This window comes from Thunnus albacares, chromosome 18 (assembly GCF_914725855.1).
Source record: "Thunnus albacares chromosome 18, fThuAlb1.1, whole genome shotgun sequence".
Lineage (NCBI taxonomy): Eukaryota > Metazoa > Chordata > Actinopteri > Scombriformes > Scombridae > Thunnus > Thunnus albacares.
The window spans coordinates 15,931,899-15,956,250 of record NC_058123.1 but is presented as its reverse complement, the minus strand read 5'-3'; the positions used below and the strand labels follow the sequence as shown (position 1 = coordinate 15,956,250).

Below are 24,352 nucleotides of genomic sequence, written 5' to 3'. Positions count from 1 at the left end.
TTCAAGTATTGTTCTCAATATTTGACTAAGTTGCTATGGTGTCATTAGACTGTTGCTAGGAGGTCTCTGTAGTACTTTGAATGTACTTTCTGGCAGGGTTGTCAGGGCATTTCCAGGTGGCTACTAGGTGGTTGCTAGGGTGTTATGCAAGGTTGCCAGGGTTTTACTAAGTGGTTCTCAAGTGGTTGCTATGGTGTTCCAGGTGATTTCAAGGTGGCTGGTATGCTGGATGAAGTGGTTATCATGGTGATTTTGGGTGGTTGCTAGGGAGTACTGTATAGTTGCTAAGGCATATTTTGTGTTCACAGTAGTCATAGAAGTATTAATAGTGCTAGTGGTAGAAGCAGTAGTAGTAGTGATGACAGTGCATTAGATTTATCGATACATTCAGCACCATGGACAGAGACAGAGAGAGTGATTTTTTTTTAATGTTTCAGCACCTTGGAGAGAGACGCTGCATTTAAATGATTTTCTCTGCTGTCCTCTAGCGGTCATATAGGCCTAAACTACCGACGGTATAATGGCAGAGTTTGTCCCTAAGTCTCTTCATGTCGTCATTATCGAAAAATACAGGTGATGTTCTCAGTCCACACAGGAAAAGATTAATATGCGTATTAAGTTGATCGGTCTGGATCATTTCTCTTGAAAGAACTTTTTTTTTCTCTCTCTCAGAAACGATAACACGTAAAACTGTTCTATTTTTAAATACAATGACGTTTTAGTATTTTAAAAACGAGAATATAAACGTGCTATTATGTTTAGCAAGTAGCAGTAAGTGGTCACAGGGGATTATACAAATATTATTGAAATATTAATGAAACATACTACCTACCACTAATAATAATATTAATATATTTACAATATAACACTATATATATATATATACATATATATGATTTTTACAAACACTGATTTCCATGTATGGTATCTAGAAATATTTTAACACAAAGTAGACATCGTTCTTACCATAATAGTTCATTTCATTATCGATATTTACTATTTCTAAAAATCATGTGATAGAGTCTGATGCTTAATAACTTTAGGCTTGCTGAGATGTGCCTGTAGTATTGCGGTGTCTCTTTAAAGGAAGGGGGAGTGTAGAAGAGGGACAGAGAAAAGAGATGAATAGAAGGCACCAGAACCACCTACCATGACCAAGTGCGCTGTAAATGTAGGACAGAAATTCGAGTGGAATACAAACGGATCATCAAGCGACATATTCGAGGGAAAACCATGTTTGGATGTGCCTTATCTGATTCAAATATTTTTAAATATGGTACCACATGCGATCATGGGAACACAGGAAAAGTATTTTTCTTCCCAAACATTTCTTGCATTTTGAAACGGAAAAGAAGAGTGGCAGTAAAATATATCCCTGTGCTATCTTTCTCCGATTATCAATGGTAGGCATTGCATAATTCACCCTTATCCACCGGAGCCATTTGTTTCCTCCTCTTTGGGAAGAGGGGGACGCCAGAAAAAAAAACCCGACTACATTCAGTTGCTGCCTTCTCGGTGGTGCCTGCAATTGTTTGGCAATGCCCTTTTCTCTCTTAGGAAGGACTTGCAGACAGTAGCGGGGGAACAAGCAGAGGAAGGATGCATTTAACGCTGGATGTGTGCTGCATTCAGGGAGATTCGGCAGTAATAGCAGCTATAGCAGAAACAGCGAGTGCGGAGGGCCTGGGAAGCACCCAGCCCCACTATCTCCTCCTTTTCCTCCCCCCTGCAGGACCATGCTTGCGTGAGGGATGAGGCTGTGCACAGGGACACCAGGCCAGAGCTGCGGCCTACTTCTCACAAGAGCCGGTCTCTCGACTGCAAGATCAGTGAACACATTGCCACCATCAAATCAGCATCTTTGGTACGCAGCTCCCTCTCTCCACCATTTGCATAAAAAATACGTATGTGTACGCGCGCGCGCGTGTGTGTGTCAGCGTGTACGTGCGTGCATGTGTGTGTGTGCGTGTGTGTATGTGTGTGTGTGCGTGCTGGCGGCGGGGGGTGAGGAGGGGAGGGAAGGGGTGTCTGTGTTCTCAGCTGTACATCTGTAGTCATGGCAACCAGATCCTGTTAATGGATGTCATTTTTTCCATCCTCAGCTTCCCTCTCTGCCTCTGCTTTTATGTGTGTGTGCATTGCATTTATATGTATTCCATGTAAATCTCTGCCTGCTGTTATTTTACCAGTGAGATTTTGTGTTTGTCATAGATTGTAAGGTGTATTTCCACATGTTTTCTCAATAGTCACCATAAAATGTTATTGCACAAATTGGTCTTGAACCTAATATTGACATTATATTGATACATGCTTATTAGAGATGACACTGAGGTAACTGATTGATTAACATGTTGCTTGGCATTATAAGAAGTTACTCTAATCAAGAATATAAATGGGATTAAACAGCAGACCCTTTCTATGTTGATGAACTTCACCTCTATTGTGTGACAGTGTTGCTGAAAAGCACTGATATTGTTAGCCTTCACCCTTGTTAAGTTCTTTGGTTATAGAGGATGTGCTAGTTTTCTTTGAAAGACATTTGTTTGCCACTCTACTGTATGTGGTCTCTTTTTAACACAAGGCCATGGCCCTTGACTTTCCAGCTCTCTATTTCTTTGTGCGTGTGTGCGTCAGTCCTGGCGGTTGTTTCTTTCTGCTTGCTCTGTTTCTTTTACTTCCTTCTTCCTGTGTTCCTCTGTCTAGGTCATCAGGTAGATCCAGGAGCATGAGCAGGACTTTGAGCTGCGGGAGCAGATGTCTGGGTATAAGCGCATGCGGCGGCAGCACCAGAAGCAGCTGATCGCCCTGGAGAACAGGCTAAAGGCCGAGATGGATGAGCATAGGCTCCGGCTGCAGAAGGAATTAGAGACACAAGCGAACAACACTTACATTGAGCTGGAAAGACTGGCTAAACGCCACGTTGCTCAAACAGACAAAGAGGTAGAGCCTCAACAGCAGGTGTTATTTGTGAATGAAGTTGAAACTAAGGAGTGATGTCATTCACTTCAAGCCAAACAGTGTCCTTATAGCATTTTTGTCAGTAAATAGATCAATAAAGGGTGATCATTTTCATGTCTCCTCACAGATGAAGTCAGTTGCAGCTGAAGAGAGGAGGATCCAGCAACAGATTGTTGCCCAGCAAAAGAAAGAGCTGACTACTTTCTTAGAGAACCAGAAAAAGGAGTACAGGCTTTGCAAAGACAAGATCAAAGAAGTAAATATGAAACACAGTTAAAGCACAGTTTATTACCTCATACATTATATATGTACAGACTCTATTCACTCTGTTTGTTCTGTTATTTTTTTGTTTTTCATTTGTTGATGTGTTATAGGAGATGAATGAAGACCTGTGTACACCCAAGGAGGAGAAGCAGGAGCGTCTGTCCAGGCACAAAGAAACAATGCAGCGCTCTCAGGCTGAGGAGGAAGCTCATTTGCTGGCCCAGCAGAGGCTGGTCTACGACCGGAGCTGTAGGGCCCTCAAACACCGGAGTCTGGTCAGGAGGCATGAGTTTGAACAGGAGCAGCTGAGAGAGGTAATGTGTTTTCCTGACATTACATAACATACTGTATTGAGTAACCAAGACTGCGAAGAAATTCACAAAATCAGCAGAATTTTGGATAGTGTTTTCAGAAGATTTTTGGACAGCAGAACATTTTGGCAAATTATCATTGTCAGTGAGGATATGATGATCAAATCAAGACCTTATTTATCAAAAAACTTAGTTCCCTGATATGGATGAATCTGGTTGATTAAAATATCAGGGATAAGGCTGCAACTAACAAATATTTTTTATTATAAAACAGAAAAACAGCAAAACTTGATATTGGGAACATTGAGAACAACAAAGATTTGGGGTTTTCCCAAGCTTCTCTTCTCCAGTGGGAAAGGGTCTGAACAAGGCAGACTTCAGGACAGCCCACAATATTTTGACTAAAATAGGTCATTCCCACCCCTACGAAACATTTTCAATCTGGACCTTAAGAAATGATCATCCTCAGCTGTGTCTCATGCCACCATGGAACTGTTTAATACACAATCTCTCACTGATAAATCCCTCCTCATACATGACCACATCTTGGACAAAGAGCTTGACTTCATATGCCTAACTGAAACCTGGCATAAATCAGGAGATTACTCTCTGCTTAATTAGGCCTGTCCTCCTGGCTATAGTTACATGGAAAAAATCTGCAGCACTGGTTGTGCTGGTGGTTAAGCAATCATACACCGGGCTGAACTGAAACGGTCTCCCCTGCCAATGCCTGATCTTTCTTCTATTGGATGCCTTACTCTAAAATGTAAACCTCTGTACTCCATGATGGTGCTTCTCATCTATGGCCCCCAAACTCATCTTTCCTACCTGAGATACACGACCTCCTCACCTCACTCTGCTCCATGTCAACCAACATTGTCATTGTTGGTGATATGAATATACATGTCGACAACCTTTCCTGTCATTTGCAGTGGAGTCTGAATGAGTGTCTTGGCCTGAAGCATTATGTTGATGTCCCTACTCACACCAAGGGGCAAACACTAGACCTGGTCATCATTAACTCCACCCCCATCAGTAACCTACAGGTCTATGATATGGGTGTGTCTGACCACAAGGTGGTCTCAATGGCTTTGACATTCCTGTCACCCCCTACTAAACCTAAGCATCAAATGCTCTTTCGGGACCGGAAAAGCACGGACCCAGCCATCATGACTATGGACCTCCAGCACATCACTTGCCCAGCTTCTGCATCAGTGAATGAACTGGTGGAGCTCTAAAATACATCTCTGAGCAGTGTCTTTGATCTTCATGCCCCTGTCAATACGTGTGAGGTCAATTTTTCACGCTCCGCTCCCTGGTTCACTCATGACTTGCAGAAAATAAAAACAGCTGGACTTGTCCTGGAACGATGCTTCAGACACTCTGGGCTCGCTGTCCATAAACTGGCCTTCCGTGAACATCAAAGGGCTAACTCAAAGTCCCTTAAAGATGCTTGGTCACAGTTCTACTCCAATCTAATTAATAACAATCCTGGCAACCCTAAGCATCTTTTTTTCCACCATAAACTATCTCCTGAAGCCCCAATCATTTTCCCCAATTGAGGCTACAGAAGAGCAATGTAACAGCTTCATTGACTTTTTCGGAGCCAAGGTCAACAACGTCCACTCTCTGATGTCCAGCTCTTCCTCTCTGCCTCCTCTGGCCATCGACCCTCTGTCTGGGAGCTCGCCATCTCTACTCCATTTTACTGGTGTCAGGTAGAGCCACATTGAGGAAATCCTCAAGAAGATGAAACCCTGTACTTGTGCCCTGGATTCTATTCCCACAGCTCTGCTCATATTATACATCCCCAGTCACAGCTCCCTGATCACCCAAACTGTCAAGCTCTCCCTTCAAGCTGGTAGTGTTCTATCTGCCCTCAAGGTCGTAATCATCCGCCCCCTCCTCATGAAGCCCACCCTGGACCCAGAAGTTCTTGCCAGCTACAGACCTATCTCCAACCTCCCTCTCCTGTCCAAGGTGTTGGAGAAGGTGGTTTCTTCCGAGCTTCAGGGCCACCTTAAACACAACAACCTATTTGAAAAATTTCAGTCAGGTTTTCATTCAGCACACAGCACTGAAACAGGTCAGCTCAGGGTTGTGAACGACCTTTTTCATGGCAGCTGATGCAGGGTCCCCTTCTCTCCTGATTCTCCTTGACCTGAGTGCTGCATTTGACACTGTGGATCAAACTATCCTCTTAGAGTGCCTCCACACCAGCACTGGGCTGTCAAACTCTGCACTTAAGTGGTTTCAATATATTTCACTGGGTTGATGCAGGTCTAGATTGCTCCCTGTCATCTGTGGTGTTCCGCAAGGATCGGTTCTTGGCCCCACCTTGTTTACCCTCTACATGCTCCACCTTGGACATGTCATCATTAGATATGGGATGTTTTTTCATTGCTATGCTGATGATACCTAGCTGTACATCAAAATTGCCCCAAGCCCTTCTGCAGCCATGTCATGTCTCAGCACCTGTCTTAAGGAGATAAAGGCCTGTATGTGCACAAATTTCCTACAATTAAACAGCAAAACTGAAGCTCATTTTATTGGTACTCCACATCAGATTCAGTCATCCCCCATACCTCATCTCACCTTTGACGGCCAGGACATCCCCCTTTCCTCCTCAGTCACAAATCTGGGTGTTAGGTTTGACCCTGAGCTGATTTTTGATGACCATATAAGACATCAAGGCAAAACCTCTTTCTACCATCTCAAAAACAACTCTAAACTCTGCCCCTCTCTAACCCTGTCAGATGCCCATGCCTTTATCTCCTCAAGACTGAACTACTGCAATGCGTTCTTCACAGGGATCCCTGGCAGGAGCATCCAGAAGCTTCAGTACATTCAGAACAGTGCTGCCAGGATCCTGATGAGAGTGCAAAAGCACAAACACATAACACCAATTCTGTTTTCATTGCACTCGCTCCCTATCTCCTTTAGGATTGACTACAAAGTCCTGCTACTCACATATAAATCCATCAACAGACATGTGCCTCCCTACCTACAGGAACTGATCATACCACAAACCTCCATGCGCACCCTCAGATCTGCCAGCAGCTTGCTCCTCCGGGCCCACAGTACTAAGCTCCGCACCACAGGGGGTCGAGCCTTCTGCTCTGCTGCACCACACTTATGGAACAGCCTTCCTAACCATCTGAGGGCAGCACAGACCCTAGTCTCTTTTAAAAAAAGCCCTAAAAACCTTTCATGCAGGAAGGCTTTTTCATCTTAACTCTTATTACTATTTTTTTTATGTTGTGTGTTCTATGTTATTAAACTGGGGCACTTTGAGTTGAATGAAAAGTGGGGTGCAAATTAAATGTATTATTAGTACTAAGATACATAGCTCTGGTCATTCATGTTAATCTAAACAGATGCTGGTACTATTTTAGTCTCCACAAAGGAAATTAGCCAGCCTTGCAAAATGGTATAAATCAGATTGTGATTTCTTTGTCCTTAAAAAATGACATTACATCAAACTTTTTGTCCCAGGAGTTGAACAAGAAGAGGACCCAGAAAGAGATGGAACATGCCCTGATGATCCGGCAGGACGAGTCCACCCAGGACCTGGAGCGGAGGCAGCTGCAGATGCTGCAGAAGCTACGTATTGAACTCATGCGGCTACAGCATCAGACGGAGCTCGAAAACCAGGAGGAGTACAATGGCCGGCGGCAGAGAGAACTACACAGGAAACACACTCTGGAGCAGCGGCAGCAGCCCAGAAACCTCAAGGTGCCTGGAAATTTTCACTTTGGCTTGTCATTCGTCTGCTGAATGTTATTTAGTGAGTTGATATCCAGTAAACCTCATTTTAAGAAGTTTTAAAAGTTTGTTTATAAAAACAATGTGACATGTTTTAGAGGATTACATAATATAGATGAAAGACTGAAATGTACCTTGTAGTCTTATTCTAAATTGCCTAGTAGAGAACTGTAGAAAAAACACTAATCATGAGAACTGCTTCTTCCAAAATATTACTGTGATATCCGTTCTTTCACAAATTTAAATATTCTCTCCTCCTTTTATCTATTAATTGACAGTATTTTTCAGTTTGAGCTACAGTGGAAAGAAGTGAAAGCTCAATTATGCAAACTTAACAGTTTAAGGCTTAATGAGCAAATTATTTATACCTCTACATCCACTTTAAAATGATTTTCTCTACACTGAGAGGGTAGGTTGAGAGCAAGGTGAACATGTATACAGGTTTGTGTCTCATGTACTGTGTGCACAAGCGAAATTAATCAGTCGGATTAAGAGAGATGTTGAAAGAGTCATATAAATAACTTTTTATTACTGTTTAATTGCTTTACTATTTATGAGAATCATTTTTCATCCATGTTTAAGTCAAATGAACCAGCACCAAATCTGGTTAATGCAATATTTGGCTGACTTTTGATTTGTGACATGGAAGAACAGGAAACTAGCAGCAATGATTTGTCTTTTAACAGACGCTGGAGATGCAGATCAAGAAACAATTCCAGGATACCTGTAAGGTGCAGAACAAGCAGTACAAAGCTCTTAGGAACCATCAGCTGGAGGTCTCTCCCAAAGGTGACCATAAGACCATCTTGAAGGGCCTGAAAGAGGAGCAGACACGCAAGTTGGCCATACTGGCCGAGCAGTATGAGCAGAGCATCAACGAGATGATGGCATCACAAGCGGTATGAGGATGCTGAAGCATCTTGTCTTGAATAGCAAAAGTGGGCCCTGTTTATCATTTGTATGTTGTGTATTTACTTGTGCAACACATTTGCTCTTCACATCAGCCGGCAGCAGAGACAATATGTGGATCTGTTCTTGTCTCCACTCAAATCTGTGTTTTACTTATTTTAACTTCACTTGGATGTTTGAGCTTCACTGTTCAGAATGATGTACCGTATGTACAGTTTGACATTAGAAGGCTGTTTTCACATTCATCTGCTGAAGGGGGAAAGTTTCTCACCTAAAATCAATCAAGTTTCAAATGTGTATGTATGAGCTTGATTTTGTGACAATCACAACTAGTATGGAAGCCAACCATGGGCCAGTATGCAATTTACTCAAGTGTGATGTGGAAAAGAAGACTTTTTGCACATTCATACATTTTGGATTTTTCAATAAGGGAGGAGTAGATGTAAGAATTTTTAACTAGTTAATTAAACTTCCTTGTGGAAAAACCATATCAAATACAAATTATTATTCCAAGCACTTTCACTCTGCTGAATAATGATGGCGATCCGTTTTTTCTGTTTACACAACACTTTGATCCAGAGCAAAACATCTAAACTTGTGGCATGGTTGTCATGAATTAAGCTGTGGATATTTATGGTCCACAGTGGCTGATTCCTAAATGACACTGAACATCCACTTGTGCACAAGAAATATTAAAATCCAATATTTATTAGGGGTCCAATTAGGAGTTCAACCATGTTGGTGCTTGTATGCCTAATTAGCAAAGTGGAAATTTACTGAGTACATGTATGCTCCTCTGAGGATGAAGCCTTTTTTATTTTGACACTCTATGAAGTTTTCTCCAGCCCCACCCTCAGGCCAAAATGTGAACTTCACACACAATATATCTCGTAATTAAAGGGTAAAAATTATTTTTGCTCACCTTTCTCACTTACAAAACCAAGAGTTTAGAGTCTATCAAGACACTATTAAGTCTATCAAGATCAAGTCACCACATCAGGTTTGTCCCGATCTGCTTCTCAGTACACTTCCCTTTATAGCTGCAACTAATCTGTATTCCCAGTTATTATTTAATTACTGATTGTTGCATGAGTATAATGGTAGGTATATTATATTATTAATCTATAGAAGTCTTATTTGCAAGTTCCAAAAAATTAAAGATTGAAAGATTCATATATTCAAACGTCTTTAATGCTGTTTAATGCTACAGTGGTTTTTGTAAATCATTTTCCTAAAATTGTTGGTGTGTTGTTTGATAAATTATGCCCAACCTTGGGTTGTTGTTAATGTGTTTGTAACTGCCTCTGTCTTGCCTGGTCTCTAGATGCGATTAGATGCAGAGCAGGAAACAGAGTGCCAAGCTCTGAAGCAGCAGCTGAAGCAAGAGATGGAGCTACTGGACGCCTACCAGAGAAAAACCAAGTCACAGATGGAGACCCAACATGAGCGAGAGCAGCAGAAACTTGAGCAGAAGGTCTCCATACGCAGAGCCCACCTTGAACAGAAGGTAGGTTTAAGATCGAAGCCGAGCTTAATTTTTTTAAATTAATGCACCATAATACCATACTGTATAAAAATGACCTGAAGACCTTAGGATAGGAGGGCAGATAGATAAGTGTCCAGAAAGAGACTTTATAAGTTTGCAACACTATTACAGTAACAATTTTGTTGGGAGATTTGTCAATTTAGTGCCATGTTAGTGACCCCTAGAGGCTGTACTTTTCATTACAACCACAAAAGTGTTGCAAAGAACAACAAACTCAAAATTTTGACCTTACCAGTAGTATGGCTGAAAATGTACATTTTACCACAAAGACCTCAGGCCCGTGACTTCCTGGTCATGTTTTCCAATGAATTGCAGAGTTTGCAGTTAGGAAGGCAACTCTTACTGGTTGACTGGGATATCTACAGTGTGTAGGGAATACAGCATTTTGAAATTGGAAGGAAACATAGACAAAAATGCAAAAAATAAATACATGAAAAAAGGAAGTTTGTTCTTTGGGGTGTGATAGAGGAAGAGTAATGGGGTCATTTAAAAGGTTAATTCAAAAGTCTTTATTAAGCCTTGTGTTTTGTTGGCATTGTCTTTACTTCCTTATTGTTTGGGGTTCCACTTAGACCCTAATGCTGTATGTGCATGAAAAGTATTTTGTAGTATATTATATTATTTTATAACCTTTATTTAATCAGGAAGCCTCATAGAGATCAAGATTTAACAAGAGAGGCCTGAGAGCAGCAGAGGAAATAAAACTGAGATAAGACACCTGACAAAAACAGCGACAGTCACACACAAGTATGTACAGACAGCATCAGAAACAATTACAGACACTTCTGTAATTGTTCCAAATTAAAAGTCAAAATTCATCCAATGTGATGAGACTTTCTGACTTTCAAGTTTTAATGTTCTTTGCAGTACTGGAAGGCAGTACTCTCAAGTTCAGTGTTAACTCATGAAGTGGTAACCCCTCCCTTTCCACAAACTGAGCTTGAACATTTGAGGAAGGCGACAAATACAGAAATGACCATGAAACATTGTTATTACACCAAAGAAATATTTCACTCATATGTCATATGAGATATGCATGAATAAATATATATTCCTTTTGTTTGACAAAAAGTCTTTCACAGACAAAAAAAAAGCATTTTGGTGATGGTAAAGTAAAGCTGCTACAATGTTCACAATGGAAAGGGTGTCATCTACGAGGGAGCATGGGAAAGCATACTGTATTTATTTTTATTTTTGGGGCAATTTATGGTCTATTAGTGAGTCAACAGTTGAGACAGGAAGTGAGGAGAGAGAGATTAGGAACGACATGCAACAAAGGGCCCCAGCTCAACTCGAACCAGGGATATTTCATTGTGGTCTGTGTCTTTACCCACTGAGCTCCACTGATACTTTCAAATCCAGGCTGAAAACACATCTTTTTTCGGTTTACTATGACCTTTCCTAATTTCACCGCCTGGGAACCCAAATCACGAGCTGTTCCTCCTTGACATGTAGCTTACCCCAACCCTATTAGGGTTATATGATCTCTGTTTTAAAATTACTAACCTCAACCTTGTTGTAATATTAACATTACTACCTGTGTATCGGTGTGTGAATGTGTGTGTATGTGTGTGTACGTTTACATGGAATATTATGTGCTCCTTTTTCCTGTTGTTGTTGTTATTGACTTGTAAAGTGTACAGAGACTCTCTGGGACTTTAAATAAACTGAAGTTGAAGTTGAAGTTGAACCCCTACTATAAGTCACAGGGGTGCCTCAGCATACTGTATTATAAATACTCAGTACATGTGGTAATCTACTTCTTGGATTATTTAAGTTTTCTTTTGGAGAAAAACGTCTATGGAGCCACTATAGCGGTCAGATGCATCCTTTGGGAAGCTTGAATACTAAATGCATGAATGCTACATTTTAATGGAATCTGGAGAGTAGCTTTTGTGACGTCTGTGAACCAAAGTGTTGGAGTTAATGACCAATAATGCTCCGTTGCTGGCAGGGCAAAACATAATCTAAAATTTCACGACCATATGAAGAAATATCATGTTTTTCCATCGCAGATTGAAGAGGAACTGGCCGCACTTCAGAAGGAACGTACTGAAAGGGTCAAGCACTTGTTGGAACGTCAGGACAGAGAAATGAATGCTTTTGACACAGAAAGTAGAAGCCTCGGCTTTGGAAGCCTGGGATCTCTGGACTTCCCCAAAGAAGACAACAGATGAAAGTGGATTTATCTTTAGAGGACAACATATCCGTGCCCTTTTCATGTCCACTTGGCCGTTTGTCACATCCACGGTGACGAAGCTGGATAACTTTCTCTATTGCTTTCTTCTCTCTTAGATATTGCATCTTTGAATCGAGGTGTTACGTGCAATGAGAACTTCTTTTGTGAAACTTGAAGGGTTGGGGGTGGGGGGAAGTAAAACAAAAGAATCTACAACAACATGTCAGTAAAAATCAAAGCTAGTCAGTGTAACTCAAAACTTATGTGTTTAAAAATAACAGACTCTTTCCTCCATGCCATTTTCTCCTTTTGGTATGAATTGAATAAATCAGGAAATTTTAGTAAAATGGGCACTTTGATATGTTTAAGTAGAAACCCATCATGTTCATACGATGCTTAATGTGTGTGTTACATGGAGGGACATTGTGGAATGTGAGCTGCGGACTCCCCCGTGGTGTTAAGCTGCTTTGTCTTTTTTTTTTGTTTTTTAAAAATCTCATTTTATTTTTGTTTTATTTATTTTTACTTACTCAGAATGTGAATATTACTGTATGGGGTCACTGGATAAAGTCAGAGTTTATTCATTTTTTAAAATTTTTTGGTCATACTTCCATATTGTGCTTATGCATACAGTATACTGTGGTCCCTCACTTTTCTAGGCAACAGTTCTCAACTTTTCTTTACTTGATATGTAGGATCAATTGGCATTAGCTTGATCAACCCGTTTATCACAACTCAAGATCCCACTTGGTAAAACTGCTTATTATTGCATGCACTTTAAGGACAAATTCAGGTTGTGAAGTGAAGCATGAATCTGTCAGAGATTTTAGCTGTTTGTAAATAAAAGTGGTCATAGCATTTTTGTTTTAAGCCTATGGATACTGGACATAAGCGCCATATTTGATATGATAATTTCACAAATGCCTTTATTTAAGTTGTGCCTGAAGCAGATTTTAGTTATGTGTTTGTTATATCTATATTTTATTTACTGAGGCCGGCACCATTTTTTTTCCTTTGGTTTCATCTAAACTTGTCAATCATTTAATGTTCACTTATCAAAGTTCTTGTAAAGGAAAATGGTGAGAATTGTGCTGTATAACTTTTGATATGAATATTTGTACTTGAGAATATAGCTAGAACATACAGAGACACTGGTCTATTACTGATAACAGAGCTTAACGATAAAGATTTTGCTTCACTTTTGTTTTATATTATATAGAGATATGGTCATACAATAGCTCAATATATTGCTAAGTGAAATCACTAGACTCTCAGATTGTATAAATGCTGGCAAATGGAACCATAGACTTCCTGCAGTATCAGTATGATGATCTTTTCTGGATCAGCGGTTCTACTAAAAGCAAACACAACAACATGTGGGTCCAGATTGCATTTGAGTAATTAGTGTCTAATGATCAGATTTACACATTTTTTGCCATGTTCATAATGGTCATTGAACAGGTTGCACAATGTTTCCATTTATATTGAATGGAAAGAGAATTGTTTGGTGCTTAATTTCTAATACCACCTTTAGCCTTGTAGTTTTTTGTCTTGGAGAGACGATTGATTTTTACAAAATGTAACCGTGAAGCATTTTGAAACCCCTCTGAGTCAAAACACTACTAAGTTTTTCAAACACTCATGACATATTTAGAGTACCCCATGCAGTGAAAACCCTCTCCAATGAAGTATATGTATGAAAAAATAAATACTATTTTATCACGGGTCAGTTTTTTGAAACATTGTTTAATGTGGTGGTCTTGAATGCAACCCTGTTATGTTTGACAGGTTTTTCCTTTTTTCTTTTCAGAGCCACAACTTGTATTAATGGTCGGTCATATTCCTCACAGGGCTGAAAGGAGGAAGATGTCCCCTGAATTAACAAAGTATTCTAAATGGAGGAATATAATGACATTCAAATATAATTTCTGATGGCAATAGAACTCAAATGCTCTTGTTTTACATGTTAAAGAAAAAAAATCTAAATTATGAGTGTGAAGTTGAATGGCTCCACTAGATTTTTCAGCCTTTTACATTTTCACAAACTTTCTGAAATTTGATGAAAACGTTTCTCATATGCAGTAAGGCCTTTTGTCTGGTCACATATTACTCAAGCCTTGTGGACAAATGGCTCCATAAAAAAAAAAGTGCTATTGGGGTGCTTCGGTGTCTTGAATAAGGTTTGCGTGAGAGCTTCAGAACAGCAACAAACCTCACGATTTATGTGAAGTTTACGTTACTAGAAAGATGTATTTAGTTAGAATAAAGGGGGACTTTCCTTAACAACCTTATTCACCATTTCCTGTGCAGTTCAAAAACAAAATAAAAGAGATTCTGTTGAAAAATAAGGAGTCTCAATCAACATCCTGCATCTTTTGAAAGTGCATTTCATATTGTTTGTGGTTGTATTTCCTTGCAATGCTCTCTCATGTGGTCTGGGGCCTCTCACTTTTCTTTTTTCTGACCCAATTTGACCTCTGTGACCCAGATTGTTTCAAATGCTTTTCATTATAATTTACTGTAAGCTACAAGCCATCATCCATGCAGGTCAAAGAATTCTGTAACTTGTGAAAACCAAAACCTTGAAATGGTAACAAGAGGTGAGAGGGAAGTTGAACTGCAAAGCGTCCACTGTTTTCTAAGCTTCCTTACATTTCACGGTAAACTGATTGAGGCGTTGATCGGGGTTTTTTTTAGGCATCTGTACTGTATATGCTGGCGGGAATCCCAATGTAGTTTCCTTCAACTGTCAACGTCTGCGGCACTGTCTGCAGCACCACTTGCAGCAGTTGTTTTTCTCACCGCAACCCCTCTACTCTCCCCTGGGACGTGGAAACCCCCGAGGATGGCAAAAGAGTGGTTAGACTTTACCTGAAGAAGTGCTGACATGGTTGTGGTGCGTTGAGTTCCCCCGTCTTTTCTCAAGTAGTCAGTGGTTTGTCGGCAATACAGCATCTAGTGTGGATGCTTGAAAACCAAAACATGATTGCCATCAAAAAACGTGGACGCCATGTCAGCTTTTAATGAGCTGTTTCAGTTTCACACTGAAAAAGATAACCTGTATTCTCCACCTTTTAGCAAAGCTTATCTGTCCCACAGTCTGACCTGTCATTAACCCCATGATACAGACTGCTTGCTAAACACATCATAGGATGTCTCCAAGCAGAAGTTGCCGTCATTCTTAGATGTAAGTCCTGATGACGATGATGAGATTAGACAACACATAAAAAACCCAGTTTGTGTTATTTTCATATTGTTACATATCCTGGGCCGCTTCCTCCTCACATCGCACCAAAACAATTGACAGGAGGATGCAAAAGTATTACATGTCATGATGAAACATCCTTGGATAACACCGCAGCCTGCCAGAGGCTTCATCTTGTGGTGTGATGACACTGACATATCGCCGACTTTGGTTAAGAGGGCCCACCCCTTTACGCACTTGTAAAAGTCACTGATTGAGAAATGCATTGCTGTGACCTTGCCAGCTTCCTCTGCAAAGGCCCGCACGAAAATATTGCAAAATTCATCATGAATGCAGTCAAAAAGTCAATACACTACTAATACTGCAAATACAAACAACAAGAATATTAATTGCATTTTCTCAAGAGTCGGCTTTGTATTAATTTATTAATCTGTATTAATTTGAACTTTGCAAGTTGACTGCAGGAGTTTGGTGAATTATCCAAGTCATGTTTAAGCCAGTAAAGCCATGTGAAGAATCACTCAAGTTCCTTAATTGATGTTGAATTAAAATGAGATTGTTACAGCATTTTATTCTCAAAGAACATATGAATGCCTTCAGTTGAATTCAAGTAACTTAGTAGAAATTGACAAAGAAACACCATATCTGTGCAGCTTTGTGCACTGTGGTGAGCTCACTATTAGTGATTTGGCACTCACCCAGGTTCACACGTTCTCACCAACACTCTAGGGGGCAGTAAAAAAGCATCTGAGAGAACTATATCAGAGGGAAAAGGAGACTAATTAGACAATGTCCATACATGCCTGCTGATGCATGGCAGGCATGTAAGGACATTGTCCACTCTTGTTTAATAAAAAACAAGAGACCAAAAAAAAAAATGCACATCTGTAAAAAAAGGAGGAAATTCTGGGAAATTTGGTTGCCTCACAAGTGCACGTCATTTCCTCCTATGACAAATGTGTGGTTTCTGTCTTTAAAAAAAAAAAAGTTTTTAAAGGAGTGTGATTATGACAAGTCTGCGCAATGTGCCTGTGATACTGAGAGGAGAATGAATGGTCATGTAAAGAGCATGCATTTTCAACAGTTTATGGAACCAGCAACAAGTAAGTTTGATTCCATTTACACTTATTGTAAAATGTGAAACAGCTTTAGAACACTTGCATCCTTTTTTTGCCATTATGCATGCTTTTGTGGCTATTTTTACACATAGCTGTTGTGAAATTCATTGAAGTTTCAGATTCAATTTCAGTGCTTCACAGTTTTTTGAACACAATATAGTTTTGTCTTAAACTGTTTGTAGAATCTGGCCAATATTTAAAAAGACTGAAAATGTTTAATGGTATTTATACATACAAACTATAACTGTATAAAATACCTGCACTGATAATATCATAGACTTCTAGGCTGACGCTGACTGTTTGCCACATGAACAATCTATTTTTACATCTACACTTGTGGCTTTGTAATGAAGTTCCCCTCACCAATGTGATGTAGGATAACCTAAACTTACCAGTTCCTTTCTTCTCAGCATTACTCTCTCTCCTGCTGCTTATGGCTGTTTATTCAACAAGAACTGTGGCAGCAAGCAGAAACCAGCAGTGTTGGAATTCTCTGCAACAGACTTTGAAGCAGACCAGACTCATACACAAGGAATCTGTTGACCTAATCAAAACATATGTGAGTACAGACATGAATCTGCAGTATCTTGTTTTTGTGCTGTGTGAAATTCTCATCTGCTTATTCAGTATTTTACCTTTTTATAACAAATGCTGACTACTTACATGCCTGATTCCTTCTTTGCAGAAAGACTCTCAAGGAGACATGTCAGAATTCTTCTGCAAGGTGTCAATGAACGACGTCCCCGATTCCAACATCTCTGGTATGGAGCCCTCAGAGAGGATAATGAGCATCTACACACACCTCCAAGTCTTCTTCCCACATTTAAAACGTGTGTACGAACAGCAGACAGACTTACAGTCATCTACGAGCCCACTGCTGGCCGAGCTCACCAGGGTTAGCAGTCGGAGCAGGTATTTGGCTGCTCTCCTAAACAGCTTTTATCAGAGCCTCTTCCCAAACCTGCCTCTACCGGAGCCTGCAGGGTGGCCGACGTCACTACCTCCACCTCAGAACATCTTCCAGCAGAAGGTCTACGGCTGCGTGGTCCTGAAGACCTACAAGAATTTCCTGTCAAATGTTTCAAAGGAATTGAGATCTCTAAAAAGCAAAGTGTGCAGGATATAATTAAACACATTCTTTTTCTAAGGATGACCTAAGGCTGGCCTTAGACAGTACATTTCCAACAACACTTGTACTCACTGGGTTGATAAAGACTTAAAAAGAAATGTGAGGATGAAGGTGGCTGGCACATCAGTTAATGGAGCCTATTTATGGTATTTATGGTATTTATTTTCTTGCATGTTTCTGATGAGAGGAATGAGAATGAGAAAAGAGTGTAAAGGTCTCTCTATCCAAGTTTTGGTAGTGGTCTATTTAATATGTTTGTATATTATGTAAGTTATGTATGTTAATGCAACCATTACATCATTAAAACATATTTTTCTGATGCATTTCTTTGTGATCTTCCATTTCTTTGTGTTGCATGTACACTTTCAAAAGCATGGCAGTGGGGAAAACACAATATTTCAAAAGAGTAAACTAATTTTGACAGATTTTCATGCATTAGATGTGTTTTTTGTTGGTCTGAATTTAAATAAAAATATATCTCTACACTGTTTTTCGTGTCTGAAAAGTATTAAAAAAAATGCAAAAATTAGATTTTAGAGCAGCGTAATTTGTGCTTGATGTATCATGTGCTGTCTTCTGTGCAGAATCAGTCCATGAAGACAAGTTAAAAGAAAATCAGGAAGCTGCTGAGACGCTGACTGTGTGATATCAGCTCAGAATGACGCATGTGTTCAACACAAGGCTGCATCAGATAGGAAAGATTTCATGAAACTGGCGGGCTGTCTGGCCGGTCACAAGGTGTGGGTGTGTGTGGGTCAGATAACTGTATGTGTTAATAGTGTTGCATCCTCATATAGATGGAGAATCAAATGTGTTAAGGGTGGAGCGAGGAGAAGAGAGGAGAAGTTGAAATTCTGCAGAAAAACCCATTTAAAAAAAGACATGAGACACTGACTGCCAACGTGTCCTATATATACATATAGAATAACAGATACCAGAAGTTTTTTTTTGTTGAAATGAAGTAATGCTTAACTAAACCTTCCTTAGATCACAAGCTTTCGGGAAACTGGAAGTAGATAGGGATTCACTCTGGGTCATAAATCAAGTTCCCTCTAATAACCACGCTTTATTTAAAGCACCAACGCAAAGGGTACCTCAGGGCAACAGTCGACATTATTCACTCATTTTCACTACCCACTTTGTGCTTTTCAGGACCTCAGATACGGGTGAAGTCCATCTTAGTAAGTTCTACTGAAAATGCCTCACTGTGACACACTCTCTACTCTGACTTACATGGAAAACCAGATGACCTGCACAATTTCAATGAAAACCCCAACAGAACTGGATGGGGCTGACGGTTAAACCGAGAATCTAATGTAGCTACAATGATCCACCTGCCATCATCTACAGTGCAAGAATATGATGATTTGTCTACTTTTGCTCAACTGCAACTTTTTTTTGGCACACCCACCACTGTGTCTTAGGTCAAGAAATGAATTTCACTTTAAACTGCAGTGTCACTTTCTGCAGGGCGTTGGCTCTGTGAAAGACAAATGACTCAACAAATTATGAGATAAAAAATACAGCTTGCTATTCAGCAAGAGTTTAAATCAATTTAAATATCCATAGCAACAATATCAGAGTGACCTAAAGCTACATTTGAACTAAAATTTTGGAGAAAAAAAATCTTAAAGCTGACCATATAATATACATCCAAATACATGAAGGGCTTTTTAGATATGGAAAAAATGTTAACCATCTGTCATATAATGGATCTTGAAGCACATTTGCAAAAGTGTTTCTCTACAGAACCACAAAAAATCAATGTACAATGTGATAAACACTCCAGCACAGGTACTGACAATAACAAATCTGAACCACAATTATATATTTCATATTTTATTGCAAAACATGCACAGCTTTACAAAGTAAACGCCTAAATGATACAATGTCACAGACTGTAAGGATATTGTGACAAATCCAATCCTTCAAAAAGCGCTGCATCATACATGTTTTACTATCTGGAGTACTATAAAAAATAACATATCATTAATAAATCAGGTGCAAGTCCATTATTTCACATGCCTTACATATTTTGACATGTAGAGGGCAGTATACACCAACAACTGAGGATGAAGTCCAGCATTCTAGACAGTCTACCAGCAGTATAACACCAAAAGCTGACGACATATAGTCATTGAGTCGTTGCATGCCAGTATAGATAATATGACAACAACAATCTGTAAAACAATGAAAAACAATTGTAAGACTCCTCTTCCTCTCAAAAAAAACCCCAAACAGTTTCTGTTTTTGACTTGCCTTCAATACACTTGTGTTAGTATTTCTTATATTCTTATATTGCTTTATGTTTTTCACTGTGCTGTTAAGGATTTTGAGCCTTTTCAAAAAAGGGCTGAAATTACTGTTCTTCATGTTGTTGCGAAAATATGTATTTACAAAAAGAGGTCACACCCAAAGATTGGAGTAATAGGACTGGTAATAGCTCTTCAGATGAGCATTTAGAACTTAAATTTAGCTTGAAAACGTATATGATAAAACTTTAAAATCTTTTTTGTTCACAATTGTATTTTATGTCAGAATAAAGAGGATTTGTGGTTTTAAACACAAGATCTTATGACACACTGAAGGCTGATAAATAGTAATTGTACTTCTCATGGGAAACAAAATGAACTACTTACAAATTAGTTAACAGACATGTCATGATGTCCTTACATTGTTAAAGAGCAGTTCCCAAATATTGGAACAAGATTACCACAGACAAAGCAGTTAATAAAGGTTTTTCCATGATTTGATTGAGTCATTTACTCTCTGTGAATACTTAAACTGTTTTCATACTGTCTCTATGACTAATTCATGTGTGTGTGTGTTCTAAAAGGTCATAATCTTTGTAAGGTGAAACATAATTATTCATTACAGTAAACTGACCCTTTTTCTCAAACCAGAACCAATATGATACTGCCTTCAAGCATTTAATCTTGCATGACAGCACTCCCATTTCCTTTTTACTAGAAGTACACATCATGTACTATTGCTTTGATTGTGCAAATGCAGTGTGCAGAGCATGCACCGCCTTAACTGTGACAACGTGTCACAGTTGTATTTATTATGCAATTACAAACCTCGATTATTAGACACATCTAGACATATTTAAAACATTTATATCCCTGATTATTGAGAATTATTGATTTATGGCGTTAACAGTTTTAAAGGTTCTTCAAGCATCCATATTTGCATGCATAGAGTCATTTAATTATTGCTTTGTCAAACTACTCAGAGGCTGATTGTTATTTAACTGATCATGTTATTGCTTACAATCAGATAAACTACGACTAACACATCCACAAAATATATATTTTCTTTGAATTTGCATAGTTATTCAAACATGAGCGAGGCATATATCTAATGTAAGCGACAAACGATAGTGTGGGAAACTATAGATAGTTACTGTTGCTGTGAAATAATTACTACAGTATGTGTCCTCAGAGTTTTCCCAAAGTCATGGCATCGTTTAGTGTACCAACCTCACTTGCACAGGGTTGTCGTGTCCATATTCGAAAAGCGAATGTTCATTCTTGATTCAATTTCGAAGCCATTCAGTAACTGCAAAAGAGAGTTTTATATCATTTATTTTGCACAATGTACTTTCAAAATATGGTAATTAACTAAGAAAGTAGTTTTAGTGAACATATGGAGTATACTATGGTGTTTAGTCTGTTGACCAACCTTCAGGAAATGCTCAAATGTGATTCCTTCATAGAATTCATCAGGTTCCTGTGTGTAAAACAAAGTGACATCAGTGATGCTGTCCAAACAAACAATGAATTAAACTTAATATTATCTTGAGATACTACAGCTTACGTACCATGTGGCCCACTGAAATACTGGCCACCTCCAACATGGCTGCATCAGCAATGCTTTTGGCCGTATCCTTCCCCAGCGCCCCGCTGCGAGACAACAACTCCTCCACCACCTAGGCAGACATGATCAACGGTTAAAATAAAATATTAATATGATGACTACGACAATCAAATCCCTAACCACGAAAAGGCTTGAGGAAATGACTCCTTCCTTCCCTCATTGGCCACCAATTAAATATGTTGCAGGAAGGCAGCTGACTCTCAAGTGCTGGAGATGTCCCAAAAAACAAAACACAGAGATAACTTCCTCTGTTTCTGTGAAATCAACTTCTAAATGCTGCTGAGAATTATCAAATGATGCTGATAAACACACACTGATAAAAATAAAACCACCAACTTGAGAATCTTATGATGTGTGCAAGACTCAATAATGATTTCCCCATATTGTAAGTAAAGGTTATTGCAATCTTCATGCAGCTTACATGTCTGTATTCTTCGAGGGTTATTGTTCCATCGTTGTTCGTGTCATGCATGTTGAACAAAACTGGAGACAAAAATAACCATCAGTTTAACAGCAGTGTGTCAGCCATAGATAATGTCAAGTACGTGATCATGTGATTTGTTGCGAGACACACATCTCAGTTTCTCCCTCCTGACGCTCTCACGCTGCTCCTCTGTCATGTGCAGTGAAGGGGGCCTGAAATGAGACATGACCACCAGAAACTCCTCGAAGCTGATCTCCTCGACTGTCCCCTCCTCATTCAGTCGAAAGTTTCTGAACAAATACACAAAAAGTAAACATAAATAAAAGTCTTAGATTTGATCCCACACAGTATTAAACTGAGAAAGTTGTTTGTGATACAGCTACAAATATAGAGTGAAAAAAGTTAAGTTCATTTAACTTTCAGACATACAGGTATCATGACTCTACCTTCTGTCAAAGAAGGCCCCTATAATCTGGGAACGGATGGGATTGCACGCCAGATCTGGAATTTCATTGAAGTGATCCCTCCTGGAGGAACAAAAAGGATTTTCAGGAGTGGCACATGGTGTCGTGTAATACTTTACTACTCTCACAGGTTGCAAAGCTGCATGTGCTTACATGAATCCTGTTAGGCAAGTTTGCATTTCCTAAGAAAGTTGGTGAAATGCCAGGCCAATTTGTTAAGAACTGTTAGTTTATGAAAACAGAAACCTTATAGTGACACTGAAAAGTTCACATCACTCAGCACTTAAAAATCATAAAAACCAACTTACCGCAGTGTTTCTTCATTGTGGCTCAACTGCTTGAATCTTTTATGGAGGACTCCGATCTGTTCACATGAAACTGGAAACAGAAAAGAGGCAACCTTAAGACAAGTTCAGCAGCATAAGATCTCAGTAAATTCTACTGAGCCATGTACAGACAAAGATTAACTTGTACATTAATAGCCTAAATTTATCCAAATACCAGGAGACACAAGGTAAACTTAAGTTAACTCTAAAAACCAAATAGGAATTAATAATTTTGACCATTCATATAAAGAAATCGTTGAATCTGATAACAATTTATGTTTCCTGGTAGCTTTCAAGGCAGCAGATTTGGATATTCATATTTCATGTAAAACACTTCGGTTTATTATGACGCTCACCTCTTTCGTAAGAGGCTACAGGTGACATTAAAGCATATTTTGACATGTCAAATCAATGATCATGGAGGTACAATATACAACTGTTGGATTAATCTCTTAAATTGTTTTGTCAAAGCTTTCACCTATTGGCCAGCTGTGTCTAATCTATTATTTACTGCACCTCAGTTAAGTTACACTTCCATTAACTTGCAGTTTAAATTATTTATTGCTACTGCACCAAACAGACTGGTTTTCCTTTCACTCAGAGATGTTGGACATATGTCATGATTATTATAGGCAAAGAACTATCATCTCTTTGTTTAACACATATTAGACATTATTGAAAAGGTCGAATTTCCCCTTTAAGAGAGATAAAAGTAAACTGAACTACACCATATTTCCGGTGTAGTGAGCTAATGTTTACACACATCCTGTATGTCTGACTGATGTCATATCAACAGAAGCGCTGATCATAGCCAACAATAATAATATGACTACTCACATCCCGTCTTTTCCGCCAGATCAATGTACTCATGTTGACCAGGTAAGGACTGTAAAGCGCCCATACCTCCAAAAAGCTCTTCAAAGACTAGTCCAGTTCAAACGAGGACTCAGACACGTCAGAAATTCACCGAAACTGTTGAAACTGAAACGTATGTCAGAGGATCATGTTTCATCTCTATGGGAATATTTCTACAACAGATGCAGGCTCTCTGTGCGGTGGCAGGTCTCATCCTCTGCAAGCAACGCAGGCTATTTCCGCAACTACTCTACTGCCGATGACGACACACAACAGGCTGCAGTTTGAATTATTAATTCAGACTTTTTTATTTATTCAAGGGCTGCGATCATTGACTGTGACCTGTGTGGAAGACAAAAGTAGTTCTCTTGTCATAACAGACTTTTAGTAACGTGAAGATCTGATCATAAACTGTTTTAAATTAGTAAAATGAAGTAATGTTCATTTGTTTAACTCTGCAAACATCCTGGTGGACAGATGGATCAATTTCTATTAACTATTTTGAAGCCAAGTGTCTAAAATGACTAAATTACATACAATACAACAATTTTTCATACAGTCATTTAACTGTGAAATTACATGTCATGTTGTTTAAAAGCTCCACACTCATCTGGGTGGAGACAAAATTCTTTTTTTCACTTATTCATCTTTTTTTTTTTGGTCAAATTCAAATAAATGGGATCTAAAAATACTTGAATACTCCGTTAAAACACCAGCTAAGTGTAAGTTTTTAATGGTAACATATAAACTTCCCAGGTTGCTAAAACCCACATATTCCCAAATAAATACACACTAGTGTGCACTAGTGGCTTTAAAGTTACTACAAGGAACTTTTATTTTGTGTTAGCGTCCCCTGTGGATAAAAGCAGTGGTGTTTTCCCAGAATGAAGACTCCATTTCCCATGAGCACCAATCGCCTCGTGTTGTAAAGATCTTGGCTAGCACGTGCATTTGTCTTGGAAGTTAGTGAAAGACAGACGCTACTTATTTTACATTCTGTTTTTCTTTTTTAAACACAGC

The 24,352-nt window shown here is 39.2% G+C and overlaps 3 protein-coding genes across 4 annotated transcripts; 2 read left to right on the top strand and 1 right to left on the bottom strand.

Moving 5' to 3' along the window:
• The first annotated feature begins 986 nt into the window (after window positions 1-986).
• taok3b (TAO kinase 3b) lies at window positions 987-14,280 on the top strand. The gene is made up of 8 exons (XM_044334633.1): window positions 987-1,864; window positions 2,704-2,940; window positions 3,086-3,214; window positions 3,333-3,536; window positions 7,029-7,268; window positions 7,985-8,197; window positions 9,532-9,714; window positions 11,769-14,280. The coding sequence occupies exons 2-8, from the start codon at window positions 2,755-2,757 to the stop codon at window positions 11,928-11,930; spliced, it is 1,317 nt and encodes a 438-aa protein (XP_044190568.1). The 5' UTR covers window positions 987-1,864; window positions 2,704-2,754; the 3' UTR covers window positions 11,931-14,280.
• Window positions 14,281-16,117: 1,837 nt separating this feature from the next.
• m17 (IL-6 subfamily cytokine M17) lies at window positions 16,118-17,707 on the top strand. The gene is made up of 3 exons (XM_044334046.1): window positions 16,118-16,240; window positions 16,666-16,814; window positions 16,941-17,707. The coding sequence occupies exons 1-3, from the start codon at window positions 16,186-16,188 to the stop codon at window positions 17,379-17,381; spliced, it is 645 nt and encodes a 214-aa protein (XP_044189981.1). The 5' UTR covers window positions 16,118-16,185; the 3' UTR covers window positions 17,382-17,707.
• Window positions 17,708-19,224: 1,517 nt separating this feature from the next.
• tescb (tescalcin b) lies at window positions 19,225-23,584 on the bottom strand. Of its 2 annotated transcripts, XM_044334696.1 has the most exons (9): window positions 23,315-23,584; window positions 22,460-22,529; window positions 22,134-22,214; window positions 21,838-21,977; window positions 21,685-21,746; window positions 21,208-21,315; window positions 21,069-21,116; window positions 20,867-20,945; window positions 19,225-19,564 (listed from the first exon to the last, which is right to left on the bottom strand). In XM_044334696.1, the coding sequence occupies exons 1-8, from the start codon at window positions 23,376-23,378 to the stop codon at window positions 20,868-20,870; spliced, it is 651 nt and encodes a 216-aa protein (XP_044190631.1). In that variant the 5' UTR covers window positions 23,379-23,584; the 3' UTR covers window positions 19,225-19,564; window position 20,867. The 2 variants fall into 2 exon arrangements, with proteins under 2 accessions (XP_044190631.1, XP_044190630.1); XM_044334695.1 differs by lacking the exon at window positions 19,225-19,564 and having other exon boundaries at window positions 20,289-20,945.
• Window positions 23,585-24,352: the final 768 nt, after the last annotated feature.

Excerpts from the sequence above, each read along its gene's own strand:
- m17 (XM_044334046.1), top strand. The coding sequence starts at position 16,186 with ATGAATGGTCATGTAAAGAGCATGCATTTTCAACAGTTTATGGAACCA. Across the intron at positions 16,241-16,665 it reads GTTTATGGAACCAGCAACAA|CATTACTCTCTCTCCTGCTG; the intron begins GTAAGTTTGATT and ends CTTTCTTCTCAG. Across the intron at positions 16,815-16,940 it reads TTGACCTAATCAAAACATAT|AAAGACTCTCAAGGAGACAT; the intron begins GTGAGTACAGAC and ends CCTTCTTTGCAG.
- tescb (XM_044334696.1), bottom strand. The coding sequence starts at position 23,378 with ATGGGCGCTTTACAGTCCTTACCTGGTCAACATGAGTACATTGATCTG. Across the intron at positions 22,530-23,314 it reads TCTGGCGGAAAAGACGGGAT|TTTCATGTGAACAGATCGGA; the intron begins GTGAGTAGTCAT and ends TTCTGTTTCCAG. Across the intron at positions 21,747-21,837 it reads CAGGAGGGAGAAACTGAGAT|TTTTGTTCAACATGCATGAC; the intron begins GTGTGTCTCGCA and ends TTTTGTCTCCAG.
- taok3b (XM_044334633.1), top strand. The coding sequence starts at position 2,755 with ATGTCTGGGTATAAGCGCATGCGGCGGCAGCACCAGAAGCAGCTGATC. Across the intron at positions 7,269-7,984 it reads AGCAGCCCAGAAACCTCAAG|ACGCTGGAGATGCAGATCAA; the intron begins GTGCCTGGAAAT and ends GTCTTTTAACAG. Across the intron at positions 8,198-9,531 it reads AGATGATGGCATCACAAGCG|ATGCGATTAGATGCAGAGCA; the intron begins GTATGAGGATGC and ends CCTGGTCTCTAG.